The sequence below is a fragment of the Pezoporus wallicus genome, unplaced genomic scaffold (assembly GCF_028554395.1).
Source record: "Pezoporus wallicus isolate ANWC-B61680 ecotype Strahan unplaced genomic scaffold, APGP_CSIRO_Pwel_v1 contig_7545, whole genome shotgun sequence".
Classification (NCBI taxonomy): Eukaryota; Metazoa; Chordata; class Aves; order Psittaciformes; family Psittacidae; genus Pezoporus; species Pezoporus wallicus.
Genome location: NW_026642398.1, coordinates 314,490 through 336,980, shown reverse-complemented (window position 1 = coordinate 336,980; position 22,491 = coordinate 314,490). Strand labels below are relative to the sequence as shown.

At 45.3% G+C, this 22,491-nt stretch overlaps 1 protein-coding gene across 6 annotated transcripts in view; it reads right to left on the bottom strand.

Moving 5' to 3' along the window:
• TSNARE1 (t-SNARE domain containing 1) overlaps positions 1-22,491 on the bottom strand; it is a 447,504-nt gene that overhangs the window by 305,239 nt on the left and 119,774 nt on the right. For all 6 annotated transcript variants that reach the window (XM_057429820.1, XM_057429825.1, XM_057429826.1 and 3 more), the window contains exons 3-4: positions 17,600-17,677; positions 13,079-13,148 (exon numbers count right to left, since the gene is read on the bottom strand). In XM_057429820.1, coding sequence (XP_057285803.1) covers positions 13,079-13,148; positions 17,600-17,677 — 148 coding nt within the window. The remainder of the gene's footprint in view (positions 1-13,078; positions 13,149-17,599; positions 17,678-22,491) is intronic.

The window sequence follows — 22,491 nt, the reverse complement described above, 5'->3', positions numbered from 1 at the left end:
GCAGCTAATTCTAATCCATATGAAATCCATTTTGCAATCTGCTACCTCAGACGGGTAAATGGTCTACACACAGAAATGATCCATCAGGACCAGCTGAACCACCTGAAATGGTTTTCTCTCTAACCATGTCACACAATAACACAACTGCAATAATGTTCAGTACCATAAAAATCCAAGTGAAATGTGAGGCATCAGAGTTTGTTACTGCGTAATTATATGGAAAGCATTTAGAGCTTCACATCACAAACCTGCACATGAGCAGGGAAGTCCTCATGGTATTGATTTAATGAACCTCTTTCACTTCTTGGAGTCCATCCAAAGACATTGGTTTTAAGAGGGCCTAACCCACACCAGCACTGCTCTCTGCCAACACAACCCCAGGTTATCATGGTTCAGCTGAGTTTGCACCATCACAGAATCATTTAGGTTTGGAACTTCTAGAGAATCATTTAGATGGGAAAAGACCCTTCAGATCATTGAGTCCAGTCCTTAACCCAGCACAGCCAAATCCATCACTAAACCATGTCCTTAAGTGCCATGTCTACGTGCCTTTTAAATACCTCCAGGAACGATGACTCCAGCCCTGCCCTGGGCAGCCTGTTCCAATGCCTGAGCACCCTTTGGGGAAGGAATTGTTCCTCAGCTCCATCTAAACCTGCCCTGGTGCAGCTTGAGGCCCTTTCCTTTTGTCCCGTCCCTTGTTCCTTGAGAGCAGAGCCCAGCCCCTCCTGGCTCCATCCTCCTCTCAGGCAGTTGTAGGGAGCGATCAGGTCCCCCCTGAGCCTTCTCTTCTCCAGGCTGAACCCCCCAGGTCCCTCAGCCCTTCCCCATCACACTTGTGCTCCAGGCCCTGCATCAGCTCTGCTGCCCTTCTCTGGTCCTGCTCCAGCACCTCAATGACTCTCTTGTAGTGAGGGGCCCAGAACTGAAAACAGGATTTGAGCTGTAGAACTTCATCTGCAATGCAAAGCTATCTTTATGCTCCCATGTCCTTCCTTCCACCAGGCACAGGTTCATCTGAATGAGTAACATTGATTTACTTCCCCCATCCCACAGTCAGCATCGTGTTGATCATACAAACACAACCTGTATCTCCCCTTGTCTTTTACATCTTTGCTTACTCATCTCAATCAGCTTCCTCTCAAGTCCTGCATATAAAGCCATGCTCAAAAAGGCACCTAGAAGTAGCATCTTGGCTCAAGGGTGGCACAAGCTCATTAGACAACACAGATCAGACAGATGCTATTTTTGGCCATACCCAGGATTTTTCTGTTTGCACCTTTTAGGAGTCAGCACCCAAACCAAACGCTGCTTCTCTTTCTGCTCCTGCTATCTTTGTATTTCTCCCCCACCCCAGGTTTTGCCTCTGAGAAACCAGATTGGATTCCAGCCACAATCACCTCCTCTCAAGGCAAGAGATTTCTCCATTTTTCACTCAAAAGGGAGGATATTACCATTTTTAACACCATTTAAAAAGGTGTTAGACAGGACTTTAGAGCTCAGGGTTACCATTTCCTGAAGCTTAAGAGAAAGAAAAGGAGAAATACAGTAGAAACAAAACGCTTATTCAATGCTCTACTTTTTCAATGCTCTAACAAATCTGCTTTCCTTGTCTGCACCTTTCCTAACATGGTTGTTGTCATGGGACCAAGTTGCACAGCACTCATGGGACTCAAAACCTCAAAGTTCATTGAACCATTTACTGTGCTGAAGTGCAGGGGGTTGTGTGACAGTCTGAACCTTCTGAACTTATTTACTGTATTAATATTATAAAATCATAGAATCACACAACGGTTTGGGTTGGAAAGGACCTTAAGATCATCCAGTTCCAACCCCCCTGCCATGGGCAGGGACACCTCACACCAAACCATGTCACCCAAGGCTCTGACCAGTCCGGCCTTGAACACTGCCAGGGATAGAGCATTCACCCTGTGCCAGTGCCTCAGCACCCTCACAGTAAAGAACTTCTTCCTTATCTCCAACCTAAACTTCCCCTGTTTCAGTTTGAACCCATCATCCCTTGTCCTATCACTACAGTCTCTGATGAAGAGTCCCTCTACAGCATCCTTGTGGTCCCCTGCAGACACTGGAAGCTGCTCTGAGGTCTCACACAGCTTCTCTTCTTCCTCCTCTTTCTTCTTTCCTGTCTTTTAAAGAAGGATGGAAAGCCCCCCTCAGCTAGTTTAATCCCTACAGACCTATAATGGAGAACGAAGATTTATTTCCCCCCCTCATTTTCCTAAATCTAGAAAGAAAACTACCACTTTGTGACGCTGCAATTTGGGAAAGAAGCATGACACTACTTGTTCATTATTCTGCAAGACTGAACTCATAAAGATCACAGGCCAAGCTCTCCACGTACAAACTGCATCTATGTTTTGTGAGCAGAGAGAGGCTATAAGGAGACAGCAATATCAAACGTCCTGGTAAAGATGTATAATCCCCTTGAGGTTTTAACTTTCCTCCCAATCAAACATGAGTGTTTGTCAAACACTTGACCTTCAGCTTTGTTATTCAAGAGGAAGTCATGGACCCATGGCTGATCATAAGCATTTTATGGAATACATTTGCTAAGTCGCATGCTGAATTCCAAGAGCTGTGACATTACTAACAACCAGCCAATGCTATATTAAAATTACCATTTCTTTAAGGCAACCTTGGCTCCTCTTTGCTTTTCTTTGTCATTTTCATCTGGCTTTAATCACTTCTCTTCCTCCAAGAAACCTTCCCAAAGAGCAACCTCATGTGGCTTTTCTAGTCCCACTTCAAACAAGGTAGAACAGGAGGTTTGAAGCAAATCCCCCATGAGATTTCCTTCTGATCTCCCATTACTGCTCTGTGGAAGTGTGACTTGCCAAAAACCATCTCCTTACTCAGTGAAAACATCTGATGTCCACAAAAATTGCCTGAAGATCTGATTAACCTCTGGTGGTTCCTCCCGCAATGGGAAGATGAATTTATTATAGGTCCTTATTATAGGTCTCGGTTGACCACAATGCAAAAGGAATCATGTATTAGAGCACTGCGGAAGCCAGAGTGACTTCTCCAACAAGTAATGGCTCGGCAGATCCTTGTGCTCTTCTCTAAGATTGGATTCTACTTTTTCCCTTTCTTTCCCCCCCCTCAAACCCAGAAACCCTTCCACAGGATGCTAATCACTTCCACATAGAGCCTGCAGAAACACGACTGAACTGATCAGCTGAAGCCAGGGATCACAACACACGTCATTCCCAGTGATGGCACCGCTGCTCCTGGCTTTATGACTGGTGTTAAGACTTGGGGAATAATGGAGACCTTCTACAAAGCCAATATTCCAACAGATATCAGCATATCTGGACTAGCATCAGACCCCTGAAGGACTCCCTGGCAGAATAGCCCTGACAACCACACACTCCATGCAGGCATACATGAATTATTAAACAAACTTCATCCCACAGGTCCCTGCAGTCAATCAACATGAACTGCATCACTGAGTGTGTAGCTGTGGGTGTAAGAACTTACCATAACACGCAGCCAGCCTGTTCCCCTCCAGGAAATGTGGGGTTTTTTTTGGTCTAATAAAAACCTTTGCAAAACTTGTACTTATAAACACAGAGGCAACTCACTGTGATCAGCATCCCAAGACATCAGATAAACATCCTGAACTTCTACCTTACATCCAACCTGAACTTCCCGTGTGAACCCATCACCCCTTGTCCTATCACTACAGTCCCTATTATTTGTCCTCTGCTGTTTCTGCTAACAGAATGTGAACTGTCTCTAACTCTGCAGGGAAAAAGAGAGAAAGTATCTGAAGTTGGTTTATTCCTGAAGGTGAGGATGGATTTTACTCTATTGACTCAAAATGCCAATCTGTAACCTAGACAAATTTTGGATTTCATGAGAATGGCAAAAAAAAGTAAACCCAGAATTGAAAAGCTAATATTTTGGGTAACAATAGGAGGGGAAATCTGCATGGTTTTCAATTAAGCAGCTCAGAAAAGCTCCTGAAAAATTAGCAAAAGCATCGCTAATGTCATGCTTTTAGAGCAAGTCTAGGGGAGGCCACGAAGGATGATCAGGGGCTGGATGGAGCACCTCCTGTATGGAGCCAGGCTGAGAACACTGGGGCTGTTCAGCCTGGAGAAGAGAAGCTGCGTGGAGACCTCAGAGCAGCTTCCAGTGTCTGAAGGGGGCTACAAGGATGCTGAGGAGGGACTCTTCATCAGGGACTGTAGTGATAGGACAAGGGGTGATGGGTTCAAACTGAAACAGGGGAAGTTCAGGTTGGATATAAGGAGGAAGTTCTTTACTGTGAGGGTGGTGAGGCACTGGCACAGGGTGTCCAGGGAAGCTGTGGCTGCCCCATCCCTGGCAGTGTTCAAGGCCAGGTTGGGCGGTGTCTTGGATGCCATGGTCTAGTGTGAGGTGCTCCTGCCCATGGCAGGGGATTGGAACTGGATGATCTTAAGGTCTTTTCCAACCCTGTGATTCTATGGTGGTCAGGAGACGAAAAGTAGGGGAGTAGTTTATTCTCCTTATTTGTTCCTCCTGCTGTCACCCCTAAAACAAAAACTAAACCACCATCAGTGTGTGTTCAGCGTCTCCCAGATAAACATCTTAGAATAAAGAGATGGAAAGACCAAGTGCGACTGTATTTTTACACATTGCAATATCCAGCTACACTTCTGGAAGTGTAACAGTTTCTTGCTGTAAACTGAGTGTTTGCTATATCTAGTCACTGGAAGAAGGCAATGGTCACGTTTCTGTTTACCACGTCTGTGCTCTGAATGGTATAAAGAGCTTGGGACATTACTGCAAATGCTTCCTTGGACTGAACGTGCAAGCACATGTGTTCATACCATGGTAACCAACTTTTATTCTTCCTCACATCCCCTGAAGATGTCACAAGCCATGCTGTTTAACCAGCTGGACCAAAAGCTGATGGGCAAATGTGCAAACTGGAGATGGAAGCAAGGATATGTGGGAACAGTGAGGCTCCCATGCAGCCCGTTTTTCATCTGCACTGACACCAGCAGCGAGTGGGCTCCCATGGTCACAGAACCCCAAACTGGTTTGGGTTGGAAAGGACCTTAAGATCATCCAGTTCCAACCCCTAAAATGGGCAGGGACACCTCACACTAGACCATGTCACCCAAGGCGCTGTCCAACCTGGCTGTTGTGGTTTAAGCCCAGCCGGCAGCTTAGCCACGCAGCCGCCTGCTCACTCCCCCCTTCCTTCCTCCCCATGCTCTTGGAGGGATGGGGAGGAGAATCTAAAGAATGTAACTCCCACAGGTTGAGGTAAGAGCAGTCCAGTAACTAAGGTATAACACAAACCACTGCTGCTATCACCAATGATAATGATGATAGGGGAAATAACAAGGGAAGAGAATACAACTGCTCACCACCCACTGACCGATACCCAGCCCAACCGAGCAGTGATCTCGCTCTAACGGGTAACTGTCCCCAGTTTCTGTACTGGGCATGACGTGCTGTGGTATGGAATACCTCTTTGGTCAGTTTGGGTCAGGTGTCCTGTCTCTGCTTCCTCCCGGCTTCCCTTCCTCCCTGGCAGAGCATGAGACTCACAAAGTCCTTGGTCAGACTAAACATCACTGAGCAGCAACTAAGAACATCGGTGTTACCAGCGCTGTTCCCAGGCTGAAAGTCAAAAACACAGCACTGCACCAGCTACTAAGAAGGAGCAAAATGACTGCTACTGCTCAACCCAGGACACTGGCCTTGAACACTGCCAGGGATGGAGCATTCACCATTTCTATGGGCACCCTATGCCAGTGCCTCACCACCCTCACAGTAAAGAACTTCTTCCTTATATCTAACTTGAATTTATTGTTCCCTTGACTCACCATGATACCAAGGAGAGATCAGAAACCAAGCTGAGACTTGAAAGCATGAGAAAATGACACAAGAAACAGTGGCAGCAAGAGACAGCCAAGACAGTTATCCCTAGATGGCATCTTTCCTTGTCCCCAGGCTTGCATCTCCTGGAGCATCAATCACTTGCCACAGATGATTAGCCATTGCTCCACCATTCACAGCTTAAAATTCACAGCCTACATCCAAATGCTGCCTCAACATGGGAAGGCACTATTGCTTTGGCCAAGGTTTCTGGCCATTTCAGATCTCTGGCAAGGGGAATTTGGGCTAAAACAATGCAAGGAAAAACTTCTGTGACAGACTGATTTGTAGCAACCATTAGAAACTGTTCAGGCATGTGAAAGGATACTCCAAGGACCCCTCTAAGCAGAGAAGCTGGTCAAAAGCAGCTGAATTTATCATCATTGGAGAGTTCTGCACTTCATCACCAGCTTTTGTTATTTATCACTGAGATGTCACACATCCGGAGCATGGGGATTCTTAAGGGTGAGATCTGTCACATAAATACAGTTATTAATGCAGCAAGTGTATTATACAGTTAAATGCAAATGTTGCAATCTGGCAACCCATTTTTACTGCCAAACCTAGAAGGTTTTTCATATCAGAAACTGATGCCAGCAGCGATAAATGGAGGATAGATAAAGTTAATCCAACCGCTCGGAGTTGAGCAGAGAAGGTATTACTTTGAAGGGTTTAAAATATTAACAGAATCAAATATATTTATGGAAATCTTTTTTTTCCCCCTAAAGCTTATACAAGCAGGATAACAAAACCATATAGAATACTATTAAATCCTGCCCATAATTAAACATGCTGACACTTAAAAGCTTCTGTCTGATTTACTTTAAAACATATCTTCTTTCGGTAAATTATGACTTTAAAATCTCTGCTCTAAATGAATCTGCATTCCAAAGGAATGAAAATCTTTTTAACAGAAGCTTTTTTTCCTATATATATATATCAAGCTCCAACTTATTGAATATAAGGGTAAGATAGGAAAGCAAAAGGGAAAAATAGAAATAATTGATAAAATGAACTGAGAGAAAAGCTCATAGCAACCTACCAGCATCTGAAGAGGGCCTACAAGGATGCTGAAGAGGGACTCTTCATTAGGGACTGTAGTGATAGGACAAGGGGTGATGGGTTCAAACTGAAACAGGGGAAGTTCAGGTTAGATCTAAGAAAGAAGTTCTTTACTGTGAGGGTGATGAGGCAATGGCACAGGCTGCCCAGAGAAGTTGGGAATGCTCCATCCCTGGCAGGGTTCAAGGCCAAGTTGGACAGAGCCTTGGGTGACATGGTTTAGTGTGAGGTGTCCCTGCCCATGGCAGGGGGTTGGAACTGGATGAACTTTAAGGTCCTTTCCAACTGAAACCATTCCATGATTCTACGGTTGCTGCATCAGGTCAATCAGAAAAGCAGGTTTGTTTTCTCACACTGTACAGATGTAGAGCTCAGCCCTCTCTTAGTTACATAGAAAAACCCTATCATTTAAATAATAGAATAATGCCAGTGGGAGAAGGGAGGTGGAACCTAAAATATGAGCTTTTCACCAAATCAGAAAAACCATAGAATCATAGAATCAAGTAGGTTGAAAAAGACCTTTAAGATCATCAAATCCAACCATTACCCCAGCACTGCTAAGACCACCACTAAAGCATATCACTGAGGGCCACGTCTATGCGGTTTGTGAACACTTCCAGAGAAAAATCAAGACATTTTGCAATATGGACACACTAAAAATCTCAACAGTGATAAAACAATCTTAAAATATCCTTATAACTCCTCCCTAAATAGGCAAATCCTTCTGCTAGGGACTGGTGAAGGATCCAAAAATGCCCCAGAGTGAAGACTCACAGGCTACATCCCAGATGACACACTCCTCATGGAGACAATCAACGCAGGAAGGTTGGTTTGGAGTGTGTGGATTGCTGCTGTGGCCAACCAGCCTCCACAGAAAGGGCATCAAGGACCCTTCATACCACTAAAAGCTCAGTCTCATGGCTTTGAGGTAGCCATCAAATGCTACTTGCAACCTGCATGACCATGTTTCCTTTATGAGGTCACAATAAGACTGGGTCAGAATGCAAAAAAGACATAAAAATGCTACTTTTACTTTTTTTTTTTTTTAACTTAAATTTTGTCACCAGGAAAAAAAATCTGGTGTTACACAGAGGAAGCCTTATCCCCATGGCTACACTTCTAAGGGGATGCCTCAGGAGCCAAGCCTCTGTATTCAGCTGAGCACAAGCATCCTTCACCCTGATGTGCGGGGTCAGTAGCGAATAAACACGAGGAAAACTGATGCAGGGAAGTGTATCTCACTTACAATCATAGAATCACAGAATGGTTTGGGGTGGAAAGGAGCTTAAGATCATCCAGATCCAAACCCCTGCCATGGGCAGGGACACCTCACACCAGACCATGGCACCCAAGACTCTGTCCAGCCTGGCCTTGAACCCTGACAGGAATGAAGCATTCACAACATCCTTGGGCAACCCATTCCAGTGCCTCAGCACCCTCACAGCAAAGAACTTCTTCCTTATATCCAACCTGAACTTCCCCTGTTTCGGTCAGAACCCATCACCCCTTGTCTTATCACTCCAGACCCTAATGAAGAGTCCCTCTCCAGCATCCTTGTAGCCCCCTTCAGATACTGGAAGCTGCTCTGAGGTCTCTCATACTTCTCAGAGAGCATTGCCCACGTTACAGGGATGTTTTCATTCCCAGCCTCTTCTTTGAGGGTGTTGGCAGATGAACCAGACATACCCACCCACGAAAACAGAGACTGCTTTTCATTGTCTCTTGGAGACAGTGCTTTATTCGGGTGTTCAATTGCATCTGCCTACATTAAAAGCTGGTTGCCTTCGGTGCCTAATGTCAGAGAAACCCCGCATCCTACACCCTCTGGCTAAGCAGGCAGAAAAATGCCTTGGGAGCTTGGATTATTTAAAGGTCAGGAAAAGAAGCAGTCGATTATTCCTGCAACGTATCAGTACTTGGCAAGCTGTTTGTAGCCAAGCATCACTGGAGAAAGCTGTCAGCACTGCCTGCTGGTCCCAGCTCCTCACCTCTGTGCATCTTTTGATCCCATTCCCTCCCCACTTAATCCAGGGTCAGTTGCATTCAGCAGCCTCCATTCAGAGCTTCTTATGAGCGGTTATGTCTCCTTTCCCAGGACATCCATCTCGAAGCAGGTAGCACATAGGTAATAAGCATGTAGTAACACAGGTATTTATGTTGGCTCTCTGGACCAAGATTATTCACTGTTGGGTCCACCTATCCCCTACTCGCACAAAAACAGCCAAGTCTGTTTCTCTGACTAGAGCTGACATCCATTTGGGATGAACTCTCCCAAACCCCTTATTGTGAACAACACACCTATCAATGGGAAAGAAACCACTGGAGAAAAGGCAATAGCCCAGTCTGACAAGAAGCTTATAAAACCCGTGCTTAAGAGGCAGACAGTCTACATGGATTTGAAAAGGAGTCAGACAAGTTTGGGTTCGTTCTGTTTAAGCAGGAACCTGCAGCAAGGTAAGCAAATGCTTTTGCAGTATATGGACCATGGTAGCTAAATGTCCTATGTGGCAGGACCATTTTTCCCCATGAATCCTTATTTCCAACTATTCTTCCTTCTCCTTGCCTGCCTAACAGTCTCATTTTAGGCGGTGATAGTCATCTAGATAGGATTAATGTAAAAAAGAGGGGCAATTTTACTATTAGATACCCATGAACACTTTGCTTTCCTAACAGCCAAGGCTATGAAACCGCCAAGTGCTCACTGGTGTTCGCCAGCCAAGTTAGAGGATGTTCAAGGAGAAACATGCATCAGCCTTTGAAGGCAAGGGGTTAAGTGGCAAAGGAGGAAGATTAAGCCATGATTTGCAGCCAGGGAAGCAGAAAACATTGCCCCAAAGGTCTCACCTGAAGAGCTGACCCTCTGCTTGCTCCTGAACATGGAGATATATGCAGCACTGCCAGCTCCTGTGATTCATGGCATGCTGCTTTTTGCTGCTGCAGCTCCCACGAGAAACAAGCAGAGATGCCTGTAGAGCATTCAAGGCTGCTTGCATGTGTCAGGCAATGAAATAAGGGGCAACGTGAAGGGCACATCACTGTTAGGAGAGGGGGAAAGAATGGGAGGATTGAGCTGCTGGTCCTCCTCCGCTTGCAACCTGGAACTGTTCAGTTTGGAGATGCAAAGAGCTGAAGGGGAGAAATCAGGAGAGACTTTCTGCTAAAGCATGGGGAGAAGGGATGAACCAGGAGAAGGACTTGGGGATGTTGGCTGATGAGAAACTGAACATGAGCCAGCTTCAGTGTGCTCTCACAGCCCAGAAAGCAACCGTATACTGCGCTGCATCAAAAGGAGCGTGACCAGCAGGTCCAAGGAGGTGATCCTGCCCCTCTACTCTACTCTCGTGAGATGCCACTTGCAGCACTGTGTGCAGTTCTGGTGTCCTCAACATAAAAAGGACATGGAACTGTTGGAACAAGTCCAGAGAAGGGCCACGAGGATGATCAGGGGCTGGAGCACCTCCTGTATGAAGACAGGCTGAGAACATTGGGGCTGTTCAGCCTGGAGAAGAGAAGCTGCGTGGAGACCGCAGAGCAGCTTCCAGTGTCTGAAGGGGGCTACAAGGATGCTGGAGAGGGACTCTTCATTAGAGACTATAGTGATAGGACAAGGGGTAACGGGTTAAAACAGGGGAAGTTTAGATTAGATACAAGGAAGAAGCTCTTTACTGTGAGGGTGCTGAGGCACTGGCACAGGCTGCCCAGGGGAGTTGTGAATGCTCCATCCCTGGCAGTGTTCAAGGCCAGGTTGCACAGAGCCTTGGGTGACATGGTCTAGTGTGAAATGCCCTGCAAGTGGCAGGGGATTGAAATAGGATGATCTTAAGGTCCTTTCCAACCCAAACCATTCTGTGATTCTATGATTCTAGGAGGGTGGAAGAAGACAGTTGCAGGGATTCTGGAACAGGGAAGCACGGTTAACATAAAAATAAACTGCATTTCGATATCCAGACAAATATTTTTAATTCCTAAATCAAAAATAATGATTGCAATTAGTGCATTATGCATCTATTTATGTGACTGCTCAGGAAAGAAGGAAACTACCCAGGTATGGTTTTTGGAGTGCTCGGAAGAGTCAAGGGACTGATTCTTAAATAAGAATAGGACTGCAACACAATAGCTGCTCTGTGTGATAGAACAGAAAGGCTTTCAGTGTTAAGGATCTCCAGCAGTAACTAAGGTAGTTAATGCTACAAATAGCACTGTAACACATGTAAACATCTTCTGTGGTTACATCCATCCCCAGACTGACTCTTCACTCTTGCAGCCTCCCCAGTCTCCTAAATTTAGTCCCAGCTCTTGTGACTATTATTGCCATTACTATTTTTAATCCTCCAGTTTGCACAACAGAGTACCTGTGAATTAGGGCAGATCTGAGACACTGATGAAAGCAATGGATCGAGAAGAAGGGAGCCTGCAAACCAGCATGAGAGTTTCTATCGCACCGGGAAGGTCAGTCAAGTCCATCAGGCAAATTACAGTGTCTAAAGCCAATATAAAGAAACAGGAATCAAATCGTCCCCTTTGTTCAGAGCCAAATCTCAGCAGGACCTGCAGTCACACACACAAAATCAGAGCCACATCCTAAGTAAGCTGATTTCCGCATGCGAGCTCCATGAAGGGAAGCAGCTTTAATAAATGGTGCTACCTTTGGAAAAGGCATTTTAATTCTCTAATTAGCATGTGTACAATGAAAACTAACTGTGCGAGTTCGTGTATACACGTAGCTAGAAGAGAGAGTTTAATGGACTGTATCTACTGCAAGTGAAACCGAAGTTTCATTTCCTGCATGTTGTGTCGCATGATGCAGGTTTCACCACCACAACGCATTTTTCCACCTATAAAATACGTTATAGGTCCTTCCCTCTACTTTTTCTCTTGGGTTAATGGACTTTGGAAAACTATAACGGGGAGGGGGAGAAAAAAGCTACGTAAGCTTTTCATCAGGGACTTCAGTGACAGGACAAGGGGTGATGGGTTCCAACTGAAAGAGGGAAAGTAGAGGTTAGATATAAGGAAGAAGTTCTTTACTGTGAGGGTGCTGAGGCACTGGAATGGGTTGCCCAGAGAAGCTGTGAATGCTCCATCCCTGGCAGTGTTCAAGGCCAGGTTGGACAGAGCCTAGTGTGACATGGTTTAGTGTGAGGTGTCCCTGCCCATGGCAGGGGGTTGGAACTGGATGTTCTTAAGCTCCTTTCCAACCCTAACTATTCTATGATTATATAAGCATCTGTCATTATTTAACCCCAACTAAGCACCACACAGCTACTTGCTCACTCCTTCCCTGTAGCACAGGGGAGAGAATCAGAAAGGAAAAGTGAGGAAACTCCAGTATTGAGGCAGTTTTAGAAGCAAAGCAAAAGCCATGCACACAAGCAAAGCAAGGCAAGGAATTCATTCACCACTCTCCATGGTCAGGCAGCGGTTCAGCCATCTCCAGGACAGCCTCCATCACACATAATGGTGGCATGGGAAGATGAACACCACTCTGAACTCACCCCCTTTCCTTCTTCTTCCCCCCACCTTTATATGCTGAGCATGACGCCATAAAGTATGGAATATCCCTTGGTCAGCTGGGGTCAGCTCCCAATTCCTTGTGCACCCCCAGCCCACCTGCTCGTGGGGTGAGGAACAGAAAAGGCCTTGACTTTGTGTAAGCTCTGCTCAGTGATGCCTTAACATCCCAGCGTTATCAGCACCGTTTCCTGTACAAATCCAAATCACAGCCCGACACCAGCTACTATGAAGACAATTAACTCCATCCCTACCAAAACCACCACTGCATCCACCTCTGATTTCACATTAAAAACAAATAACCCCAACAACAACAACAAACAATGAACAACAAAGAACAGCAACACACATAGAGCCACAGAAAACCCTCTTTCACTGTGGCCTATCACTTCCTGTTACCTACCGATCATTCTCTGTCACCTGAAACCAGCACAAGCAAAGCTTGATATGATCAGTGCACATCCTACCGTCATTAATCATTTATAGATAGGCCAAATAAGGGTCCAGTTATGAAACAAGGACAGAGGATGGGGTGAGAATAGATGAGGAAAGAGTGAAAAGGCTGGGACAAGGAGAGATCTGCACTGATTCAAAAGAGACTCACAGTCCATCCTGCAGCTCTTGAGTGTCGTTTGAGGTCCCCAGAGATCGAAGGCTTCTTTCCAGAGAGGTCACTGTCAACAGCAGAGAAAGAGAAGGTAAAGAAGAAGCACACTTTGGCAGAGAAAATAATACATCTTTTTGTTCATCTGTTTGGCATTTAATTCTAGTATTTAAACAGTACAGTGAAGTGGTGTTTGGACAGTAATTCATGAGACAAAGGGGACAACATCTAGCAACGGCTGTTACCCAAAACCAAATAAATTGGGTTCCTTGGGTGCGTAAATGGTGAATCCATGCATCACACACCATGAGATGATGGGATATGACTCCTTGTAATGGCAACAAACCCCTCATTCCCCCCATAATGGCTTTAAACCAGAAGAGGCTAGATTGAGAATAGATATATGGAAGAAGCTCTTCCCTGTGAGGGTGCTGAGGCACTGGCACAGGGTGCCCAGAGAAGCTGTGGCTGCCCCATCCCTGGCAGTGTTCAAGGCCAGGTTGGACACAGGGGCTTGGAGCAAGCTGCCCTAGTGGAAGGTGTCCCTGCCTGTGGCAGGGGTTGGAGCTGGATGAGCTTTAAGGTCCAACCCAAACCAGTCTGATTCTAATAACAGATTTTGGTGTCTGGTTTGGCGATTCAGTACGGTAAAGCCTCAAGGAACTGTCTATAACTGAGCTAGTAATTATTATCCTTTGCTGGATGGATGTTTTAAAGACTAAATTGGAAGTTTCACTAATAACCATTTCCTTCTCTAGAACAGCATTCGTCCTGCAGAGATCTCTCTGATCACACCGGGGGGCTGCTGAAGAATCCTCAGCTCAGCCTCTCACATCAAGGTAATGGCACTGCCCATGGCACCAACCTGTCACAGAGTCATTAATGAGCAAGGAACAGGAATTAGAGAGGGAACAGACCCATTAGAGCACTCAGGTTCTCCATCTGGCCAGAACAAGTTTGATACCTTTGGTATATCTTCCACTGATCAGCCTTTCAGACAAGATGCACCAAACCAACCCCTTTACGACTGTGATCTATTTTACTTATGTATGAGGCATTCACTGAGAGGAAGCTTAGAGCTGTGCACTGAAAGAGATGCAAAACCTTCATTAAAATAAGTAGGAAAAAAGCCATCAATAAGACACATTCACACAGTATTTGAGCTTCTTTTTGTGTGCTTGGGCTTCTTTTTCTCCCTGAAAGCAAAAAGCAATTAGACCAAAAAACCCAACAAATTTAAGACTTGTGTAAGTTAAAGCACTATCCCCATGCTCAACAGGAACTGCTCCCAAAGAATTAGACAAAGAAAGAAGAGGCAAAGAATAAGAAAGATCTCCCTCTACCCTGGGCACTTTCCTATGAGATGGCATAGATACAAAGCCCGTAAGTTCACCACCTGGCAGGAGAGTGATCCAGTAGCACATGAACAGTATCAACCGTTCTGGCTATGATTTTTATGCAACACATGAGGAAGATTTCCATTTTCATAGCAGGAAAAGGGAGCAGGAGGTGTATATATGTGAGATCAGCCACACAGAGCTATAAAGATCCCCCTGGGTCAGGAGGCAAGCCCTGGACTGCACAAGAAGAACTGAAATCACCCCAAAGGCTCAGACTTCTGAAGAAAGAGTAAGGAGAGCAAAGAGGGACAAAGCTCGTGGTGTCTATTACTACTATAGTGTTACTCAATAAAAACCAAGAGTGTTTTAAAATCCCAGCACAAAGTTGACTTCTTGTTTCATTAAAAACAGTCATTTCCCAAAGAGAGAAAAAATATAGCTGAGACTGCCCATAACTTGACATTTTGGGACTCTAGGCAACAGAAGTCATGGCAGAGGGGTTGGAATTAGATGATCTTAAGATCCTTCACAACCCTAATTATTCTATGGGGAGCTTGTGACATCTTTAGCATCCCAAGTGGGAGAAGAGCATTTCAAGTGCACAGTTTGGCCTCCAAACACAATGGGGAATATAAAAAACCCCAAAGAGGCTGGGGCAAGGCAGGAAAAGAAGGAGCTGTGATTGGACTAATGCAACCCTGTGGGATGCTCAACACGCCATGCCCAGCGCAAGAGGAGGACAAACCATCATCTAGCGAGCATCTGCAATGAAGCCATTGAGCTGCGTGTGTGGTGATACTCAAACAACAGCACTGGCTTTTCCTACGTGCTCTGAGAAAGAACTTGCTGAGTTTTCTGATGAGACCATATGGTACAGCTGTAGAGGACAGAAAGGACCACGGGCATCCTTTCCCGTTTTAGAACCCTACAAAGTTCTTTACCTAACGTGGATTAGCTCAGCCCATCAACAGTACACTCAGCATCCCTCTGCTGAAAAGCTGGACCCACTTCTGGAGTAAAGGCTATGAAGAAGCCACAAAGAAACTGCATGAACCTGATTTTAGCAGACAAAAAATAATATGGGTGGTGAACTGAGCAACAACAGCAGAGTATCTTATGGGCATTTCTTTAATGTAAAAGCACTTTAAAAAGCATTATAAATTCATAGATTCATAGATTCTAAAGGCCAGAGAGAGCAATTCTGATTATCCCATCAGATTTCCTACCATAAAATCTGGTCCCATCACTCCTACGTCAAGACTGTAGCTGGGCTAAAGTGTATCTTATACAAAGACATTCAAATCTTGATGTAAAGGTTGAAAGCCATGCCAAATCCATCACATCCCCGCAATAAGGAGATCTAATGGCTAGTTATCCTCATACAGAAGGACTGAATTTGTCTAGCTTTGACTCCTATCTCCTGATCTCGTTATGTGTGAGAATGTTAGATTAATGAGCCCTATGCTATCTATTTGATGCCTTTCTTCCCAGAGAGGTACTTACATACCATGATCAAGTCCTCTTAGATGTCTGAAACAGAAGTTCAGATGGCATGCATTTTAAAGTCTCATTTTCAGACTTCAAAGAGTTGTCACAGCTCTTTTCTGTACCCTCTCCAATTCTGCAAGCTAGTTTTAAGTACAGACCTTGTCATTACCTGCTTCACAGAGCATTCGATGCAGGCAACTCTTAACAGAAAGCACTTCATCGCACACTATCTCAAGAGGAGAAACAAAGACTCCCCAAAATTGCTTAAATAGTAATGGAGTGGATTAATGGAATTCTATTCAGGAATAAAAATAGAAATTGGATTGTGGCATTTCAAGAGGATGCACCAAGGTTTCCTCAGGATAAACTCCACTACAGCAGGAGTTATGATTCCAGCACAGAGATGCATCAAGTCATCCCTAACCTGGCTAGTTTGGATATCAATAGCACACATAGACTTGCAAGCAGTTTGTAAAACTTCACACTGAGCCTCTGGTTTGGTAGCAGAAGTGCCACTACCATTCATCACTACCATTTTCAAAGTAAAACTATCAGTGATGGAGCAACCAGCTACCTGCTAATAGAGGTATTTTGGTGTGTTATAATAGGTTAGACAAGTAGTAGTGATCACAGTGGGGAACTGAACCTGCCACAGTGGCCATAAGCCCAGGTAGGCCACAGCACCAGTTTTCTTAGAGACAAGGACATACTGGAGATAGCCCAGGAAAGAGCCACAAAGATGATTAAGGGTCCGGAGCATCTCTATGAGGAAAGGTTGAGAGGACTGGGACTGTTCAGCCTGGTAAAGAGAAGGCTGAAGGGGGGTTCTTATCATTGAATCATAGAATGGTTTGGGTTGGAAAGGACCTTAAGATCATCCAGTTCCAACCAATAACAACAGAAATAAGGAGGCACTAAGATCCTTTCTTTACACCTAAACCAGGCCTCTCTGTCACCCAATCCCCATAGACACCAAGCAGAACAGACAGGGAAACCGTCAAGATAACGCAGAAGCAATTTCAAGGTTCACCATAAAATAAGCACCCAGTAATTTTAGATCCTTGTCTATCAGTTGTGTGTTTTACAACTGGGACAGAATGCCATTAACTATCATTCAGCAATGTTAGTTTGTATCCATCAACAAAATACATTCAACCCAACAAAACTGATGAGCCAAAGCATATCTCCAAAGGAGGGAAACGCTCTATAGCTCTACGGTCCAGGGAGACATGAGCAGGAATAGCATCTCTGCTCCATCTACAGAATGAAGAATAACAGAAGAGCTTTGGTGTTGATGTTTTCATAAGGGAGATAGATGCTTTGCAAGCTCATGTGACAGGCTCTGAACACTGTAGTGCTGCAACGCATTAGGAAACGAGTCTGGCTGGTTCCACCTTTCTGCATTCTAACTCCCTGTTGTAACAGATGACACAATTAAAAATAGAAAAGGATGTGGTCTCAGCACGGATTCAGATAGATCTGTGCCTGTTTAATGGAACATATGGTGGAATATTTTTACATCTTATAAAAAATGGGCTATGGGACATGTGCTGATGCTCGTGAGATGCAGCAGCAGCGACACTGCATTCACATTTGCTCCCTGACAACAGGAGTTGCCATACAGTGTGTACATACACATGAGCCATCAGCAGGCCAGCACACAATTGACTAGGAAACCTTTCATTATACGCACCATTGGAGTTGATTCGGAAGACGTTGGCTGAAGTCTCTTGAAAGAGTTCCTGTAGTTCACTGGGGTCAATCTGGGTGGCTGTGAAGACAAAAAGGGAGATGTGTTAATAACACCATTCACTTTGAAAAGGGCTCCCCTCCTTCTGATCCTTTGGAGGGGGGTGCAGGCTCCTCCTCACTGCAGAAGTTTAGCCTTAGTAGGTGGATGCTGCCTTACACAGTGTCTCATCATGCAACTTGCACTGGAGAGGCAAATACCTACCCCAGGACCATTGGGATAGTGGAGCTGCTCCTGCAGCACAGCAGATATGGCCCATGTGGACTGAGACAGCATTTGTAGGAATCACTAGCAATTGGAATAGATACTATTTCTGCTGATTAATAAAGTTGGGAGTATCAGAGCCATGAATGAACGAGAAACCACAAACACAACAGCATGATTAACCATCCTGTCCAGAGCAAAAAGGCACACAAGTAGGTTCTGCCTTCAAAGTAATGGGAGGAAGCAGTGACCTGAGTACAACTGATCCATGGGCTCAAAGGTTTTGAGTCCTCCATGCATTCATATTCCAGCCCCCAAGAAAGGTTTTCCTTCTCCCTATTTCTTCCTGATAGCCCAACTGCAAGGGTCAACGAACCAGTGCCAAGAATTGCTATAGCCAGTCACCAGAAGCACTCTCTGATACAAACCTCTTTGGCACCACCTTAATGGCAGCAGCTTTAGAGCAGGTCTTCCCATGGTTTAGCCGTATTCTGCCTCCCATCTGGGTCAGCATTTACAGGTTTCCCAGAATGTGCCCTATTTGAAACTTTGCTCAAGTCCAAAAGCACCACAGGGCTTGTCCACCCAACACACCACAATGCATTCAAGCAGCCGCTGCTATAAGCAAGCTGCTCCTCTGAGCTGAAGCATTACAGGAGCTCAAAGAGTAGCTGTTATTCATATATTCAAGACACTGTATGACTTGAATAGGCTGTAACTATGACATATTAGAATCACAGAATCAGAGAATGGTTTGGGTTGGAAAGGACCTTAAGATCATTCAGTTCCAACCCCCTGCATGGGCAGGGACACCTCACACTAAACCATGTCACCCAAGGCTTTGTCCAACCTGGCCTTGAACACTGCCAGGGATGGAGCATTCACAACTTCCCTGGGCAGCCCATTCCAGGGCCTCACCACCCTCACAGTAAAGAACTTCTTCCTTGTATCCAATCTAAACTTCCCCTGTTTACGTTTTAACCCGTTACCCCTTGTCCTATCACTGAAGTCCCTAATGAAGAGTCCCTCCCCAGCATCCTTGTAGCCCCCTTCAGACACTGGAAGCTGCTCTGAGGTCTCCATGCAGCTTCTCTTCTCCAGGCTGCACAGCCCCAACTTCCTCAGCCTATCTTCATACAGGAGGTGCTCCAGTGCCCTGATCATCCTCATGGCCTCCTCTGGACTTGTTACAACAGTTCCATGTCCTTCTGCATCCCTCCACCAAATTTCCCTGGTTAAATGTGTAAGTATATATTGCACTTGAGTAATCACAATCCAAGAGTGCAGCACAGGCTGGCATCTACTTGGCTGGGGAAAAGCTCTATGGAAAGGGACCTTGGTATTCTGGTAGACAACAGGCTTGACATGAGGGGAGTGTGCTGGTGCAACAAAGAGCCAGTATGATGCTGGGGAACATCAACAAGGGCATCGTCACACAGATGAAGATGTCATTTACTCAAAACTTCTCAGGGACATCCTAAATTCTGTGTTCAGTTTTGGTCCTCAGGTGTGGACAGGCTGGAAAAGGTCCAGAGAATGGCCACAAAGATGATCCAAGGACTGGGAAGCCATGTGAGGAAAGGCTGAGAAAGCTGGGCTTGTTCAGCCTGGAGAAGAGGTCAAGGGAGAACTTACTTATCTGCATGTCCCAGTATTTAAAGGGTGGCTACAAAGACAACTGAGACTCCCTTTTTGCATGGAAAAGATGAGGGCTGATGGGTACAAGTTTCTCCTGGGGCAATTCCAGCTGGACACTAGAGGAAATTTTTCCCAATGAGAACAACCAGCCACTGGAATAATCTCCCCAGGGAAGTGGAGGATTCCCCAGTGTTGGACACTGCTAAGATTCATCTGGACATGGTGCTGGGACATCTAGTCCAGGTCATGCTTTGCCTAGAAAGGTTGGACCAGATGATCCTTAAAGTTCCTTCCAACCTGCCACTGCATGATTCTATGAAGCTGTTAAAACACCAAGCAGTGATGGAGCACAGCAAAACCCACGAATACGGAAGAAAGAAAGAAGCCCACGAGATGCACTGCTCAGATTAGTCCTGAGCATGCTTGAGGACAAGCTCCACATCCCAGCAGCACCATCAGGGATTTTCCACTGCTTCTCGCACATCTCACCCACAGCAGCACTCACATGAGACAATCCAGCCCTGTAACAGCCGTAAATAAAGTCTTGGATCAGTCTGTCACGTTGACACAAATCCAGGGCATTAAATGGTGTTTAATCCAAATGCGCAGGGGATCATTGCTAGAGATTTCCCCACTCTTCTCTTCCCATAGCTCCTCTTAAATCCGCCATCCCAGACACTCCTTTCCTTTGCTTTATATATAAGGCTATATATAACACAAGAAATTAGCTTGGGCTTACTTGTCCCCCAGGAATTTCGCTTGTTACTAACAAGATCCAGCTTTCATTAAATCACTGACAAAAGAGCAGCACAGGATAAGATTTTCAGAGCTTTGCAGAGTGTGCTAACTCCAGTTTTAGAAACACAGAATGGTTTGGGTTGGAATGGACCTTAAGATCATCCAGTTCCAGCCCCCTGCCATGGGCAGGGACACATCACACTAAACTATGTCACCCGAGGCTCTGTCCAACCTGGCCTTGAACACTGCCAGCGATGGGGCATTCACAGCTTCCCTGGGCAACCCATTCCAGTGCCTCAGCACCCTCACAATAAAGAACTTCCTCCTTATCTCCAACCTGAACTTCCCCTGTTTCAGTTTGAACCCATCACCTCTTGTCTTATCATTTCAGCCCCTGATGAAGATGTCCTATCATTACAGTACCTCTCCAGCATCCTTGCAGCCCCCTTCGAAGGCTTGAAATCTCAACCCAAAAATACCCAACAGAAAGCTCTGTTTCACCCCCACACCTCAAACAAGTACAAATTACATGAGAAACCAAAGGTAGATGCAGGGTTTGTGCAGAATTTTCAAACAGTTTGCAAATGCAATGCTTGGAGAATGGTTTGTATGAGAAAGCTGCATCGAACTGAGCCAAGCCTGCAGCTTCCTGCCCCTGGACTTTAATATCATGTTACAGCCCGGTTTCATTTTGGTTTTGCTTTAGAAAAGCAAAGCAAAGAGTTACAAGGAGTTTTAACTGCTCCAATTTCAAGCTTCAACACATCCAGCAGCGCTGTTGTAACTATTCATGGAGCATTCAACAGTTCAAGCAGACAAGCAAAGCAATTTAAAAGCAGCAGCAGAAAGCAAAGCAAAACTGCATCTGTAGTGCCAAGCGAAGTAAAGACACACAGAGACTGCACAGGGAACTGAACGTGAACTACATCTGTGTCTAATAAAACATTAAACATCTCTGACTACATCAAGGGATGCTGAAATACCACAACTCCCACAAAGGAGCATGAGGTTGCTGATACCCAGCAAACACTTTGCATGCCCCAACACTAACAGAGTTCAGGGCTACAGCTGGGAAAAGATGACTGTCACTTGCACTGTGGGGCCTGAGAGCTGTGAAGGTTTTGCAGCAGGTATGTTACAGAATCCTATATGCATTTTTTTCTCCTTTCCTTCCTTAACTGGACATTTCCAACAGTTTCCATTTGTTTTCCTCATCTGCAGAGCCCCTCAGCAGCAGACAGGACAACCCAACTGCTATCAGCTCACCCTTGATGCGATGATGTGCTTGATTTATTGCAGTTGCTAGAACAGCAGCAGCTAACACTGGCATTTCTGATATTGTCTTTACTAATTCTTCTTTCTTTTGCCTGAGCAGCTACACAGTTATGTGCAACAAATGGAAAGCATAAGCTTATAAGTACATGATTTACTAAAGCAAAGTGTGTTCACACACGCTCTGGTCAGCTACAATGGGACAGCTTAGCTGCAAACGTGGTCTTAAGGAACTATGCGACTTGAGCGTGGTGAGTTGACACTGCCAAGTCCACCACTAAACCATATCCCCAGGTGCCACATCTTAAAGTCCTTTCAATGTCTCCAGGGACGGTGATTCCACCACTTCCCTGGCAGCCTGTTCCAATGCTTGACAACCCTTCTGGTGAAGGTTTTCCTCATATCCAATCTAAACATCCCCTGGCACAACTTGAAGCCATCTCCTATTGTCCTATTACTTCTTACCCAGGAGAAGAGATTGACATACACCTTGTCCCATCCTCCTTTCAGCTAGCTGTAGAGAGTGGTTGATAACCATACAAGCCTCACACATGATTTTTGCAACCATTATTCCAGTGTTTTCCATGCTTCAGTGCAATTCTATCTCTAATTCATCACACCTCTGTCTATGGGAGACACTCAGACGAGTCCTAGCCATTGCACTGATGTGGTGTCAGTGCCTGGAGCAAAATATAGCCTATGAACTCCTAGTCCACTGCCCTCCATCCTGCTCAGGATGGAGAAGACCCTTCTGATGCGTGTGGTCATCCCTGGGGCTTTCAAGGCGCAATGACAGGCATTAGCTCCAACCACCACCGACAGCAGGGGAAGGAGGAATGTGAGCAAGCTGGCAAGCAGAAATGCCTTTCAATTCCTCTTCAAGAGGAAATGCAAATGCAAAGGCTGAGCAGACTTATAAGGTCTTGTCTCTAGTGATCTGGATATAATTAATATCCAAAGGGAATAGCTAGAGGTCTAGGACA